General features: G+C 44.5%; 1 protein-coding gene across 4 annotated transcripts in view; it reads right to left on the reverse strand.

The window, feature by feature from the left end:
• The window catches only part of LOC125309374 (matrix metalloproteinase-16-like), a 25,222-nt gene extending 10,082 nt beyond the window's left edge, over positions 1-15,140 (reverse strand). For 2 of the 4 annotated variants that reach the window (XM_048266239.1, XM_048266238.1), the window contains exons 1-5: positions 14,700-15,140; positions 4,430-4,578; positions 3,673-3,687; positions 3,195-3,317; positions 491-795 (exon numbers count right to left, since the gene is read on the reverse strand). In XM_048266239.1, coding sequence (XP_048122196.1) covers positions 491-795; positions 3,195-3,317; positions 3,673-3,687; positions 4,430-4,578; positions 14,700-14,846 — 739 coding nt within the window. In that variant the 5' untranslated portion in view covers positions 14,847-15,140. The remainder of the gene's footprint in view (positions 1-490; positions 796-3,194; positions 3,318-3,672; positions 3,688-4,429; positions 4,579-14,699) is intronic. The other 2 variants (XM_048266241.1, XM_048266240.1) reach the window with 1 other exon arrangement.
• Positions 15,141-15,765: the final 625 nt, after the last annotated feature.

The raw sequence follows: 15,765 nt of genomic DNA on the forward strand, positions 1-15,765 counted from the left end.
CACACACACACACACACACACACACACACACTGACACAGAGAAAAGTCAAACACACCGCACAGTGAGAACACTCAGTGTAAGGTCAGCTGTGTGTGGAAGTGGAAGTCGAAGTGAGATTCATGATGTTAGCATGTAATTAGTACTAACGCCATGCTTGGAGATGGCATGCAGGCCAATGCTAGGCTGTCTCTGAGAGGGCCATCTGTGAGGTGAAGACAAAAACACACAAACACACACACACACACACTCTTTCTCTCTCTCACACACACACACACACACACACAGTCTCTCTCTCACTCACACACACACACACACACACACACTCTCTCTCTCTTCTCTCTCTCTCACACACACACACACACACACACACACAAGAGCATAGTCACATGCATGTACAGACGCACAGACACAGAAGACCACACTGTCCCATGCACATATTCACTCAATATACACCCCTCACACACACACACACACACACACTATCCTCACCATCGTGATTGGGGTTCCCCAGAGTCCAAGGCTCGTCTGAGTCGAAGTGCGTGTCCCCGCCGATGCCAGGCCCGGGGAAGTAGGCGTGCGCCAGAAAGCCGCCCTCGCCGTCGAATGGCGAGCTGTCACCGTGGAAACCAGAGGCGAAGATGATGGTGATGTCCACGTCGCGCTTGCTTCGCTCCAGCTCCCGGTAAGGCACGGCCTGAAAGCGCAGCGGGGTCACATTCTGCCATACCTGGAAGGCCCGCTGGATGGCGCTGTGGGTCTCTTTCTCCCCCACCTTTGGCGTGAAGTTCTTTACGCTGCAGCACGAGACAAACAACACACACACACACACACACACACACACACACTTTAGGACATACAGCAACATATCTATATGCTCCAACACTATATTATACTTACTGGTACATTATATCACTGCAATCCAGTTTCAATATACGACACTATACTAATTTCTTGTGTATTAGCCACTCCATTTATAAAACCACATGACAGTGACCAATAGCCCAATAACTCAGAATCAAATTGTGCTTTAATCAGAAAGCAAAATTAATCAAAGAAATTTGCATTGCATGCATTCTCATGTATAGCCCGCCCCCCTGTATTAACCTCATATCTAAAGAAATTCTGCAAAATCAATGTATAAACCTTGGTTAATAGACGGACAATTACGGTACACTATAATCCACATAACACAACGTTATGGAATATTTCAAGCAACCATTCACTGCTACACAATCAGGACACTAACTAGCCTACACATAGGACTACGGTATATCGTCCACTAACTAGCCTACACATAGGACTATGGTATATCGTCCACTAACTAGCCTACACATAGGATTACGGTATATCATCCACTAACTAGCCTACACATAGGACTACGGTATATCATCCACTAACTAGCCTACACATAGGACTACGGTATATCATCCACTAACTAGCCTACACATAGGACTACGGTATATCATCCACTAACTAGCCTACACATAGGACTACGGTATATCGTAATTGGTGCTCTGTGGCAGTGTTTCTCAACCTCTGGGTCGGGACCCAAATTTGGGTTTGGTGAGGTTCTGAAAGAATCCATATTTCAAACGTAAGCTGTTGATCCTTGATTAAATTCCCAAGAAAAGCACAAAAAGTAACTGGACTAGACTCTGTTGACAGTAATGGCAAGTCATGGGCACTATGTCAGCTTGGCACTGCAGTGAGTAAAGCGAATTGCACCCTAAATAACCTGAACCTTAGGCATGATTAGCTTTCGGCCTTTGTCTTAGGCTATGTTTAAATTTGGGTCGCAGAGCAAAAAAGGTTGAGAACACTGCTCTATGGTATAGTCTATGGCAGTGGTTCTCAAACTGTGGTACGGGTACCACTGGTGGTACGCGAACTCTCGCTAGTGGTACTCAGGGAGTCTCCAAGGTGTCTTTTCATAAAGCAAAACAGCAAAACAGTATGTACAATGTAAAATATGTAGTTGAATTGGCCTATGCAACTGTATTTTAATGTCGGTCATAATGGTGGTACTTGGAGAGCCAATTGTTTTTGTGGGTGGTACTCATTGTGAAAAGTTTGAGAACCACTGGTCTATGGTATACCACACCACAACAACCATTCACTTCTACACCATCACAACACTAACTAGCCTACTCAAAGGGCTGTGGAATAGCACAGCACTCTAGCCTTCAGTGGCCTGAGGTTGATGTCACTCTAGCACGTCACGTTGAGGTTGACACGGCGGGAGCGCCATGCGGTTCGGTGCGTGCCGGGGAGTGGGGGCCGTCATGCAGGAACAGATAAAGAAATCGAATTAAAAGCGCTGGTGCCTCGCGCTCTCTCCCCAGAGACGCGCACAAGTTTCTAATTAAGGATTATCAACAGCCCACCGCTTCACTGTGGATTTGGCTCTTGGCTTGAGATATTTCAATTCACACCGTTTAGGCTTTTTTCCCCCCTCATTTTTTTTTTTTTTTAGCATTTCTCTCTCTCGTCTCCTAACATTCTTTAAGAAAGTGCCCGCGGTCCACTCGATTCTTCCCCACCGACCTTAAACGAGGCCTCGTCTCAAGTCTGTCATTATAAGGCAACTTGGAGCGTGAAACCCAAAAGACGCCAAAGTGTCTTTTTTTTATCATCTTTAATTTCACCCTGATTTAAGTGTCTCTGACTGGAGGGTTAAATGTGACTGAAACTAGTGAAGGGTTTTTGCGGACAGTTCTTCCTAACTTCCTGCCAGACTTATCCACTGTCGGAATCTGCCCACTCTCATTCATTATGCTGGGTGTATGCAAAACAGTTGGCAGTTATGGAAGTCTGTGTTTTTGAGCACGTCCTAGTTCACTGATTGGTTCAGACACCTGCACTGCCTTCTATATCTATTATTGTTTATGACAGAGTGGACGGGAGTCCAAGAGTCCATTTGAAGTCAGTCAGAATGCACAGCTTGCTTAAGTGTTCTAAAAACAGTTTTGCTAAGTGTATCTAAAAACGAAGTCTCCTTCAGTAAGCCAACTCTGTAAGCACAGCTGAACACATAAATAAATTAGAAAAGAATTGACATACAGTATATGTTTGTTGGCCTTACACTGAAGCACACCAAGACTACCAACAAACAATGTTCTCCATTAAAAAAGGTAATCCGTTTCATTCTGTGTGCATGAGTAATGCCAGGGTGTGTTTGTGGAGACCATGGTACCTGTATGTGATGTGCTTGTGCTGCCACTTTTGTCCTGTTAAGGCGTAGCGTCGTTTCCGCACATTAAATTTGGAAGCACCCCCAAACTGATCGGGAACACCACATCGAGGCTTCTTCATCCAGCTGAGAGAGAGAGAGAGAGGGAGAGAGAAAGAGACAAGGAGAGAGGGAGGGAGAGAGAGAAAGAGAGAGGAAGGGAGGGAGGGAACATTAGATGGAGTGTACTGAAGGCATTTTCATGAGAGTATTTATATAGCTAGACTGTTATCTATCCTTATGTACACACTGACATGCACACACACAAACACACACACATACACACAAACACACACACACACACACACACAGAAACACACACACACACACACACACACTACCACCAACCTGCTCCAAATAGACACAAAACACCTTCCAACACACCCTGTTATGTAAACCTGACTTGTGGGACTCCACAGAAGCAAAAGAAAAGATGCCTCACCTCAGTGTGTTAGCGCTACCGCATGACAAAGCAGCGCAAAGGGAAAGAGACAGCGTTCAGATAGGACACAGGCAGCACACACACACTCCTCTTCACTTTACTTTACATGTGGTGACTCGCTGCTCTCTTTCTCTTTCTCTGTGTGTGTGTGTGTGTGTGTGTCTGGAGATGTGCATGGATGTGGGAGGTATTTTCTTTGCTGTTACTTTGTGTGTATGAATATGTGCATGCTCTCTAAAGATGATCTGGTATCTCTCTGGTATCACTCCATGACTTGTGCATGCTCTCTAAAGATGATCTGGTTTGTGTGTGTGTGTGTGAGTGTGAGTGCTTGTGTGTGTGTGTGTGTGTGTGTGTGTGTGAGAGAGAATGTGAGTCTACGCCACAATTAGATATTTTGCATCATAAACAGGAGGGGTGTAAAATTTAAAAGTGTGTGAATGGGTGAAAATTGGTGAATGTGAGACCATATCGTGTCTATGTTTGTGCATGTGTGTGTGGTATACTGTGTATTTGTAAGTGTGCATGCATATGCATGCGTATGGAATGTACATGCAGTCTTTGTGTGTGTGTGTATGTGAGTGTGTGTGTACATATGTGTGGTGTGTGTATATGCAGTGATGTGTGTCTGTGATGCATGTGCATATGTGTGTATGTGTTGTATGTATATGTAGACTGTGTGCGTGTTGTGTGTCTATGTAGTATGTAGTCTGCATGTGAATGTGTGTATGTGTGTGTGTGTGTGTGAGAGACTCACTCGATGGTGTTCTGGTCCAGTGCCCCGGACACAGGGAGCCCGTAGCGGCGCTGCATGGCAGCGATGGCCGACTGGAGCGTCTCCGCCGAGCGCAGCAGAGACACGCGCGGGTCCGACTGAGGCAGGTAACCATAGCGCTGGAGCCATGACTGGAACACACACGAACACACACACACACACACACACACATTAACAGGGGAGCAGACATGAGTGTATGCATGTAAGAGAGAGAAGGAGAGAGAGAGAGAAGCATACAGCACACAGTTCAACATGGTACAGACATGAGTGTGTGTGTGTGTGTGTGTGTGTTGTCTGACTCTTTTTTACAGTACAAAGTATATGAGATTAGATGAAGAGGCTTTGTTTTGGGTGGCAGTAGAGATGTGTTAGTCTATAATAGAGAGTATGCGCCAGAGAAAGGAAAAGTAGGTTACAAGGTGTGTGTGTGTGTGTGTGTGTGCGTGAAAGCTAATCAAAACAGGGGAGACCAAAGCTGAAGGGGTTTTACAATTTACATCTGGACAGCTCTGATCTGGGAAATCCCCACTGAACTTCAGCTTCCCTGGTTGCCGCCAACACCGTGCACACACACACACACTCAGGCACAGACACACACACACACACATAATACAAACACACTCAGAGACATGCGTGTACGCACACACACACACACAAGCTCCTGCTGCACGTAGCTGACAGTAATCTTGTTAAACATAACCACACATACAACTATAGACACACACAGACACACTCTCTCTCTCACACACACACACACAGACTTATGCATGTGATGTTGGTTAATCCATTTTAGTATTTGATCACAGCAAAGCGTGGAGGATGAGAAACAGGACAGTCGCTCTCTTTCTCTCTAGAGCAGGTCATGAGTACCGCCCTGCACGTATGGTAGAGCAGGTCATGAGTACCGCCCTGCACGTATGGTTGAGCAGGTCATGAGTACCGCCCGTCACGTATGGTAGAGCAGCTCATGAGTACCTACCTAGTCACGTCTGTGAGCGCAATGCATTGTGTTGTACGTACATGTCATGTATACGTATAACCAGCATGCATGTACATGCACAGGGCTTTGTGTGTGCATGGGAGGACGTGATGTATTGGCATTTGGCAAACAGTGCACTTCTACTTTGTCGTGGCATACTGTGGTGTAGCAGATGTGTTGAAGTTAGGTTGCTGTTGTAGGCAGGGGTTAGTGTGTGTGTGGGGGGGGGGGCAGGGAGGAGGAGCAGTTCGCCACCTCAGATAAATGAATAATAAATACATTCTTTCATACCAATGATATAGCGTGATGATATTGTTAAAATAAACGGTGAGTTAATTTTTCGTGTGTACAGAGGTGACCAAGAAGCTAGCAATTCTTGTCCAAAAAGTATTGCTACACCACAATACTCAATATGTTGTCCAACGGTGAGTCATTTTTCCCTGTTCCACCGACACTGGATTTTAGGGTTCCCCCACCTGCCAAATCCCACTTTAACCACTGGTTGTAGGTACTCAGAGTAAATATGTGAGTAAATCATTGACACTGTGCAAACATGGACAGGATAAAAACATGGCTGAGAACCTGCTGATAGTGAGCAGGACTCCTTGTCTCCCGTCAAGCCTTATTATAAATGCCGTTTCCCTCATTTGTCAACATTTCAAGAGACCAAACCACCAAGACTTACTGTTGACTAATGATAAATAATCTCCCTTGATTTTTGTAACACGTTGGTGCAGAGTCAGCAGAAGCTGAAAGGTGTAAGAAGCTACAACGATGCCAGTGCGATTGTACAATATCGCATATTGCGCTTATTCAGGTTGTCATGCTCAGTTATGTGCCAGAGTCACAAAGCTTGGGGCTGGTGACCCAGCTGGACAGTGGTGTAGTCTAGTGGTGTAGACTAGTGGTAGTCTAGTTAGCTTAGTAGATATACTGTGATGTAGTCTAGTTAGCTTGGTGGGTAATGTACTGTGGTGTAGTCTAGTTAGCCTGGTGGGTAATGTATACTGTGGTGTAGTCTAGTTAGCTTAGTGGATATACTGTGGTGTAGTCTAGTTAGCTTAGTGGGTAATGTATACTGTGGTGTAGTCTAGTTAGCTTAGTGGATATACTGTGATGTAGTCTAGTTAGCTTGGTAGGTAATGTACTGTGGTGTAGTCTAGTTAGCTTGGTGGGTAATGTATACTGTGGTGTAGTCTAGTTAGCTTGGTGGGTAATGTACACGTCTAGTTAGCTTAGTGGATATAATGTGGTGTAGTCTAGTTAGCTTGGTGGGTAATGTATACTGTGGTGTAGTCTAGTTAGCTTAGTGGGAAATGTATACTGTGGTGTAGTCTTGTTATCTTAGTGGATATACCGTGGTGTAGTCTAGTTAGCTTGGTGGGTAATGTATACTGTGGTGTAGTCTAGTTAGCTTGTGGGTAATGTATACTGTGGTGTAGTCTAGTTAGCTTGGTGGGTAATGTACACGTCTAGTTAGCTTAGTGGATATAATGTGGTGTAGTCTAGTTAGCTTGGTGGGTAATGTATACTGTGGTGTAGTCTAGTTAGCTTAGTGATGTGGTGTAGTCTAGTTAGCTTGGTGGGTAATGTATACTGTGGTGTAGTCTAGTTAGCTTAGTGGGAATGTATACTGTGGTGTAGTCTTGTTATCTTAGTGGATATACCGTGGTGTAGTCTAGTTAGCTTGTGGGTAATGTATACTGTGGTGTAGTCTAGTTAGCTTAGTGGGTAATGTATAGGCCTACTGTGATGTAGTCTAGTTAGCTTAGTGGGTAATGTATACTGTGGTGTAGTCTTGTTATCTTAGTGGATATACTGTGGTGTAGTCTAGTTAGCTTGGTGGGTAATGTATACTGTGGTGTAGTCTAGTTAGCTTAGTGGATATACTGTGATGTACTAGTATAGTTAGCTTAGTGGATATACTGTGGTGTAGTCTAGTTAGCTGTAGTGGGTAATGTATACTGTGGTGTAGTCTACTTAGCTGTAGTGGGTAATGTATACTGTTGTGTAGTCTAGTTAGCTGTAGTGGGTATACTATGATCAACTTCTAATGTTAATAGGTATCCTTGCCTATTGTAATACTGAGAAGGTGATGCTTTTTAAGTGTACATACTGCGTAGTCCTATCACACACCACTGCAGCTGGGCCAGGAATCCGAGGAATGGAAACCAACACATCCATAATTCTGTGTGACACCAATGGTGTATATGTGATTGGGTCGGGGAAAACCCATCACATGGTAAAATAAAATAATCCTTGATTTCTGCTCTGTTTCAACCGGAATTGTAATACCATCCTAGCAACATCCTAAATACCATCTGCTAGCAACATCCTGGATCCCATCCTGAGTTTTGCTGGATGGTATTCAGAATCTTAAGCATCTGTTGTGGGCAGAGGTGAAGCTACAGGGTTTGCATTTGCAGACTATCTATCAGACCTTCCAATAGCTCTCTTACAGGGCACCACTGAAACCTTATTTGTACCTGTGACTGTATCAGTCTCACTTTAAAGGCCTGAATATACTTCTACGGATGCGGTCTACGCACCGAATAGATGACGCAAAATCCATCATACATCCGGTCAGTGCAGTCTTTCTGTGCTGCAGCCATGTCCATGTGTCCATACGGATCTTGTGTATTGCCTGTGCAAAACTGGATGTGGAGTGCAATGGCAATACAGTAGATGGTAGATATACGCATGACAGTAAAGCATAGCTGATGCACAGAAGTATACTTGTTGCTTTACATCAACAAAGGTGAGGACCATTTGACCAACAGACAGACATTTAGAGAAACATTTACTCAACACAGAATATCAAATGCTTCTCTTTCCTCTGTAGCCAATATGATTCAAATCATATCACAAGCCCCTGGAAATTATTTTCACTCTAAATATGTCTGGGAATAAAACAGTCCATGTTGCATCTTCTGGTCCCACACATTCATATCTTTATCTTTTATTAACTTAGCTTGAGGAGATGTGAGTACAAATTATTACTCGCCTGCGGGTTGATTCTTAGAAATAGCCAACGCAGCACAAACACGAGTGTGGCACGAGTGGCTACGTTTGGAGAAACCAATTACCGTCAGAGGCCATTACAGACAATGAGCGAGGAACTCTCATTGATGTCATTGGCGGGCGCGGCGGCAGCTTTGCGTTTCATTTACGCAGGACAGGACGTCGATGGTAACCATCACGTCCATCAACCTCCACGGGAGGCTACGTTAGCTCAAGGAGACTGAGGGTGCAGTGTAGCGTGCGCTTGAGTTGTATGTTTGGATATTCAGCGGTTTGTTATGGTAGTGATTTCTGAATGTATTGTGATGGTGGGGCAGTTTCCTTTTCCCTACATTGATGATATGGAATCAGGGCAGATGCATTATCTTTAGGCATATGTCATCAAATAATTCAAACCATTTAGGCATCAATGATCAATGTGCATGTGTGAGTGTGTGTGTGTGTGCAATCTTTTTATCTATGAGCTTTTGACTCAAATTCACTTTCTCTTGTGAGCAAACAAACACTGTGAACTCAAACATGCACACACATACACACACACACTACACATTCTTGAGTTTGGCGAACTGACATGAACAGTAGCAGCAGTGGCAGAAGGATTGCAGGTGAAAAGAGCACTAATTTCCACAGATGAAAACATCAAAGCCAAGCTAAAAGTCTGCATGAAGATATCATTACCAAAGAGATGTGGGAGACTGCTGTTGTCATGACAACAGAGCACGTGGCAAATGCCTCCCTGACATTGCCCAATGTTACTACAGGTCAGTTGTAGCTATGGCAACAGAATGATATCTACTACTCAAATAGATTAGATGGAGCGATGACACAAATGACGTATTAATGTGCATGTGTGGGTGTTTGTGTTGGTATTTTGCATGTGCATGATGGTTTTGGCATGGTCTTGTAGGTGAGGGTGTGTTTATCTGTGTGTTTATCTCACAGTGCTGCCTTGCTGGCTTAAATTATTCACAAGGACATACATCCACTAGTGTGAATAACTGAGTGGTCACACACACACACACACACACACACACATAGGCACAGGATCAATGGTTGAAATTTCAGAACATTGCTAAAGATTTAATTTTGCTCAAATGATGGCAATTAACATCTCAAACTTCCATCGACAAGCAAAGCAGGCCTGAGTCAAATTAGTATGCCTTGAGCCATGCCATAAAAAACAATCAATGTGCTAATTGTCATATCGATCCAGATTCCATTAACCATGGTGGTTTGACAGACATACACATGATCCCGACGGCCCTCTGAAACCAGGCTCTGTCCAGATAAGGGTCAGCTGTTGAGGTGAAGAGAAGTAAACAGTTGCATAGTAACACTTCTCACGAATATAACAGACCTGACCCGCACTGCCCACACACGGCATTTTCATCCACTACAACCTATCTGGATTACTTCTAGTTGTCACTACCATTCTCTGGCTATAGTGTTTAGTCTGTAAGGGTAGTATTTAAAAGATAGTATTTATTGTTGCTTCAAGGTCTCTTTTTGCACTGTAGCTTGAGTGTCAGTCCATCTGTAACTGGCCTTGGCATCAGCCATGTTAGCGTAGCATAGCGTAGCAGACCCAGTTCATTTCCAATCAGTGGCTGCAGCTTTGGGCTCTACCTAAAAGCACCTCTCAATGTCTGGTGGCCCTCGTGTCCTGTGCTATCCTGCCTGCTAATGCACATAGCTCTTTAGGCAGCGGTCATTGCCGTCACCTCTGTAGCTGATAGCTGTTATAGTCAGCAGCGGCACTACAGACATCTGGGATATACAGTATCCTCTTCTGCTGATAGCCATGTGCTTAGAGCAGCTGAGGATCAGAATGGCCAGTCGATGCTACAGAGGGCAGTAGCTCTCATCTACTGTATACTGTTATAGTAGAATAGCAGTGTCCACACCCCCTGGCATCGCCAAAGTCCTTTCAAAGTTATCACATTATATAGGCATAGCCTTTTCTCTTCAGTGATAAAAAATAAGCCCTGGGCCTAGTATACTAGATGTAGAGGTGTTGAAATGGGAGACTTTTCTGTTTTAGTGTTAGAGATATCTAAATTAGTGTCTTAGTGTGTGTGTGTAGTAGTGTCTAGATGCTTAGTGTGTTTGTGTAGTAGGCTAGTGTCTAAATTAGTGTCTTAGTGTGTGTGTGTGTGTGTGTGTGTGTGTGTAGTAGGCTGGTGTCTAGATTAGTGCCTTAGTGTGTGTGTGTGTGTGTGTGTAGTAAAGTGTCTAGATGCCTAGTGTTCTAGATGTAGAGTGTGAAATGGGAGACTTTCTGTGCGCTTAGTGTGTAGAATGTGTAGTATGCTAGTGTATAGATTAGTGTCTTAGTGTGTGTGTGTAGTAATGTCTAGATTAGTGTATTAGTGTGTGTGTGTGTGTAGTAGGCTAGTATCTAAATTAGTGTCTTAGTGTGTGTGTGTAGTAGTGTCTAGATGCTTAGTGTGTTTGTGTAGTAGGCTAGTGTCTAAATTAGTGTCTTAGTGTGTGTGTGTGTGTGTGTGTGTGTGTGTGTAGTAGGCTGGTGTCTAGATTAGTGCCTTAGTGTGTGTGTGTGTGTGTGTGTGTAGTAGGCTAGTGTCTAGATGCTTAGTGTGTGTGTGTAGTGTGCTAGTGTCTAGATGCTTAGTGTGTGTGTGTGTGTAGTAGGCTAGTGTCTAGATTAGTGTCTTAGTGTGTGTGTGTAGTAGGCTAGTGTCTAGATGCTTAGTGTGTGTGTAGTAGGCTAGTGTCTACAGTAGATTAGTGTCTTAGTGTGTGTGTAGTAGGCTAGTGTCTAAATTAGTGTCTTAGTGTGTGTGTGTGTGTGTAGTAGGCTAGTGTCTAGATGCTTAGTGTGTGTGTGTGTGTAGTAGGCTAGTGTCTAGATGCTTAGTGTGTGTGTGTAGTAGGCTAGTGTCTAGATGCTTAGTGTGTGTGTGTGTAGTAGGCTAGTGTCTAGATTAGTGTCTTAGTGTGTGTGTGTAGTAGGCTAGTGTCTAGATGCTTAGTGTGTGTGTGTGTTGTAGGCTAGTGTCTAGATGCTTAGTGTGTGTGTGTGTGTGTGTGTGTGTGGTAGGCTAGTGTCAAGATGCTTAGTGTGTGTGTAGTAGGCTAGTGTCTAGATGCTTAGTGTGTGTGTGTGTGTGTGTAGTAGGATAGTGTCTAGATTAGTGTCTTAGTGTGTGTGTGTAGTAGGCTAGTATTTAGAAGATGCTTAGTGTTTGTGTGTAGTAGGCTAGTGTCTAGATGCTTAGTGTGTGTGTGTGTGTGTGTGTGTGTGTGTGTAGTAGGCTAGTGTCTAGATTAGTGTCTTAGTGTGTGTGTGTAGTAGGCTAGTGTCTAGATGCTTAGTGTGTGTGTAGTAGGCTAGTGTCTAGATGCTTAGTGTGTGTGTGTGTAGTATGCTAGTGTCTAGATTAGTGTCTTAGTGTGTGTGTAGTAGGCTAGTGTCTAGATGCTTAGTGTGTGTGTGTGTAGTAGGCTAGTGTAGATGCTTTGTGTGTGTGTAGTAGGCTAGTGTCTAGATTAGTGTCTTAGTGTGTGTGTGTAGTAGGCTAGTGTCTAGATGCTTAGTGTGTGTGTGTGTGTGTGTAGTAGGCTAGTGTCTAGATTAGTGTCTTAGTGTGTGTGTAGTAGGCTAGTGTCTAGATGCTTAGTGTGTGTGTGTAGTAGGCTAGTGTCTAGATGCTCCGAGTTCTTTCGATCGCCTCTACATTGAGACACCCCTCAGTCAGCCTTGCGTAATCACGGCTTACATTTTCAGCCCTACAAAAATATTTTCATGTGTAGGTGAATGGCCTGAGTGTGTAATAGCAGAGAGGAGGGCCATGAGAGGGGGGACTGTGAGGCAACACTACAGCAGTGTGTGTGTGTGTGTGTGTGTGTGTGTGTGTATGTGTGTATGAAGGTCCTTGTGTTTGTTACAAAAGTGTCTATGACAGTGTACCATGTGTGTGTTGTGGGGGGTGTAGGCCTATAGAACTGTGTGTGTGTGTATGTTGGGGGTGGGGTGGTTGAGCAATAAAGACTGTATTGTGTTTGAGACAGGAGTATGTATGTCACAGTGGTATGTGATAGTTTGCCTGATATCAGGGTTCTCAACACTCAACAGATATGGTGAGTGAGTGATATTGGGATGCTGAGTGCATAACAGTGAGTTTAAAAAGACAATAAGCTTAGTTGATGTGCAGTTGATATGCATATCTGGACGAGATCCCTTCATCATGTACGGGCACAAACACACACACACACACACACACACACACACACACACAGGCTCCTAACTGTGACAGAGAGGGTGAGAAAGAAGATCTGATCCGCTAGCCACTCGCACACACTCACCCACTGTATCCCTACAATGCTCACACACAAACAACTACACACAGTCACACACTCACCCACTGTATCCCTAGAATGCTCACACACAAACTATAATAACATAATCTCTACACCAGCATATGCACACTCACACACACACAATCTTTATCACATACACAGTTTTTTCACTCATTGGACTCATAGCGTGAATTTGTGTGCACACACCCACACACACACACGTTCCCTCTCACACATACACAAAACAACCACATCCACACACAATAGTTTCTCTACCACACACACACACACAATATTTTCTCTACCACACACACACACACACACACACACAATAGTTTCTCTACCATACACACACACACACAATAGTTTCTCCACAAACACATGAATCTTCCATTTATCTCCCAGTGATTGGCATTACTCAACTGTCTCACCAGACACACACCTGGTGAAACACAAGGCGCGTGCACACACACACACACACATTCACTTTTCCAACTAAAAATATCCACCACACAGCCTCCCCACGAAATAAAGCAGACCTTTATTCCCCACCATCCCTGGCCTCTCATCTGAACAGCAGAGGCTCATCCTTTTCCTCAACTCTGAGAACCACTGTGTGTGTGTGTGTGTGTGTGTACTATATGTATTTTCTAGCGCCAGACCGACCAAACCTTGGCCAAACCACGCCAATAAAGCTCTTTGCTCTGCGCCCACATCCATTTTTAACATCAGAGAGCGAGAAGCACAGAGTATAAATATCTCTGTCTCTCCACTGTCTTTCTCTTTGTCCTTTCATTTAACGCACATGGATCCTTTCCTACTGGTACTAACCTAATTTAGCAACTCGCTTCAGAGCTGATGTGTTGGCTGGTGTGTGCAATCACGCTTGTGCCTCTTTTTGCCAGTGCAAATCTATGTTTGCAATTCCCTCAACCTTTAGACTTTGGATGGCATAGCTATATGAGGGGGGCATGGTGATGGCATCAGCTCACTCCGGCAGACGGGAGGGCCCTGGTGGTTAACTGGCAGTGCCCTCTGTCCTATGTCACACAGTATGGTGTGCTTCCTCGTGCCAAAAAAGCTCTCCAGCTCCCTTTCGTTGGTGACCTGCAGAGCCAGTCCGTCCGCTTGGCCTCAGGGAACAGACGCGAGCCAAGCGCTATTCAGTTTGATTCCCACACTCGACTTTTCCTGACTTGTGCATATTCTTTGTGTCTGTACAATGAGCCATTTCAACTCTAAGTTCCTCTACCAAGCCCGGGTGCATATATTTGCAGTGACACAAGTGTTTATTTGTGATATAAGAGTTCTGGAGTCAAAAATACACAGACAATAGTCCTGAGCTGAGTGGCCAAAACATTGACGTATCTGGCAAATAAAGCCATTTTTTTTTTAACTAAACGCAACCACCTGACATAAAACTGGTAGAAAAGTGACGACCGGCAGCGACAACAAAAAGAAACCGTTGAAAGTGTGTGTCTCAAGCTTCCGAAACTTGAACACTGTATTCTCTATTTCGGCCTCGGTCGCTGCACTACTCATATGACCAGCGCAATACTTGCCCGGAGATGTTTTTACCACCACCGTCTGATTTTTCCTACCAATGCTTTAAAATAACGGCATGACAGGAGTTTTGCACTCTTACATAAACACCTGTCATTAAAGTGTAGCCTGAATCACAGAAAGATAATCCCGGGTAAAATTGTGAACAACCGAGGGAGTTGAGCGGTACCAGGACTGCCAGTCCCTCCATTTCCTGAGGGCGAACGTTTCGCTCAAGAAGGGTCTAAACACTGAACTCATTGTAAGACTCGATTCCATGCCGTCAAGCGTCGTCCGTTTTCTTGATTTTCATAGCCTACACCATATAGAAATGTTATATTCCTTTAATGGGACTGAAACAGGGGAAGTGACCTTTCGTCCACTCCTTACCTCAACACTGAACGGTCGCTCCTCTGCGTGGACCGCACATAACGTTAAAATCCACAGAATGAAGTGCAAGCAAAGCGATTCTTGACAAAGATTGTTCAAATGTCTTCTAGAACCGAATGCTAACAAAATCATTGCGACCCCGTGCATTGTTTGGTTGTTTTATTAAATGCAAATAAAAAAGGAGGAATAAATTCCCTGCGTTCACGCGGCTGGAAACATTGCTGAAGATGTGGCACTCACTACCCAGAAAATTCGTCGACTAGCACAAATGTGAAGAAATTTAAAAGAGGCCCTTATCGTGTTCTTCGCCGAATATCTCCGCTTTCTTTGTTGACTGGCCGGTGTCTTTCAGCGCCTGCGGACAGCACTGCTATAAGCTCCTACATACTCCGCCTCGGCTGCTCCTCCGCGGCATAGCTGCCCGATCCGTTTTCAACCATACATCACCACAGTGCGCATGCGTCTTTCAACCCCCCGTCCCCCAACACAAAACAGAGCATCTCTCTCCCTCCCTCCCTCTCAAACACACGCACACATACGAAGAACCGAGCGCGACCCACGTCACGGAATGTTGGATCTGAAGCCAGGCTGTGTTATCAGCGCAAGCCCCCCCCCCACCCCACACACACACACCACCACTCTCCTCTTCCTCCGATCTCTTCGCATCTCACGCCGACCCAGCAGGCCTAAACAGCCGGACGCTTCGTCCATGGGATGCATGGGAAGGCTCGAAGATATACAGTCACATACATATCCACCCAAATTATTAGGGCGCTATCACCACCGTCCAGTAGAGGGCGCCAAGTCTCACCAGCGTTCTCCACCTGATTTTAGAGAAAGATGACATGGCATCAATCAAACCATCATGACAGCATTTAAGCCTTTCCAGATCTTTCTAGACAATAGTTTATTATAAGCTTATTCAACATGTGAGCTTCATTTTATATCTATTAATTTAATCTTTATCATACATTCAGGCCTTTTCCATCTTCCCACACTACAAAATGGAAAATGTCAGCCTGTGAATGAGGCCTGTCTGCTTGCCTTGTTTTCATGTGAGTAGGCA

This window comes from Alosa alosa, chromosome 16 (genome assembly GCF_017589495.1).
Source record: "Alosa alosa isolate M-15738 ecotype Scorff River chromosome 16, AALO_Geno_1.1, whole genome shotgun sequence".
In the NCBI taxonomy this organism is placed as follows: domain Eukaryota; kingdom Metazoa; phylum Chordata; class Actinopteri; order Clupeiformes; family Clupeidae; genus Alosa; species Alosa alosa.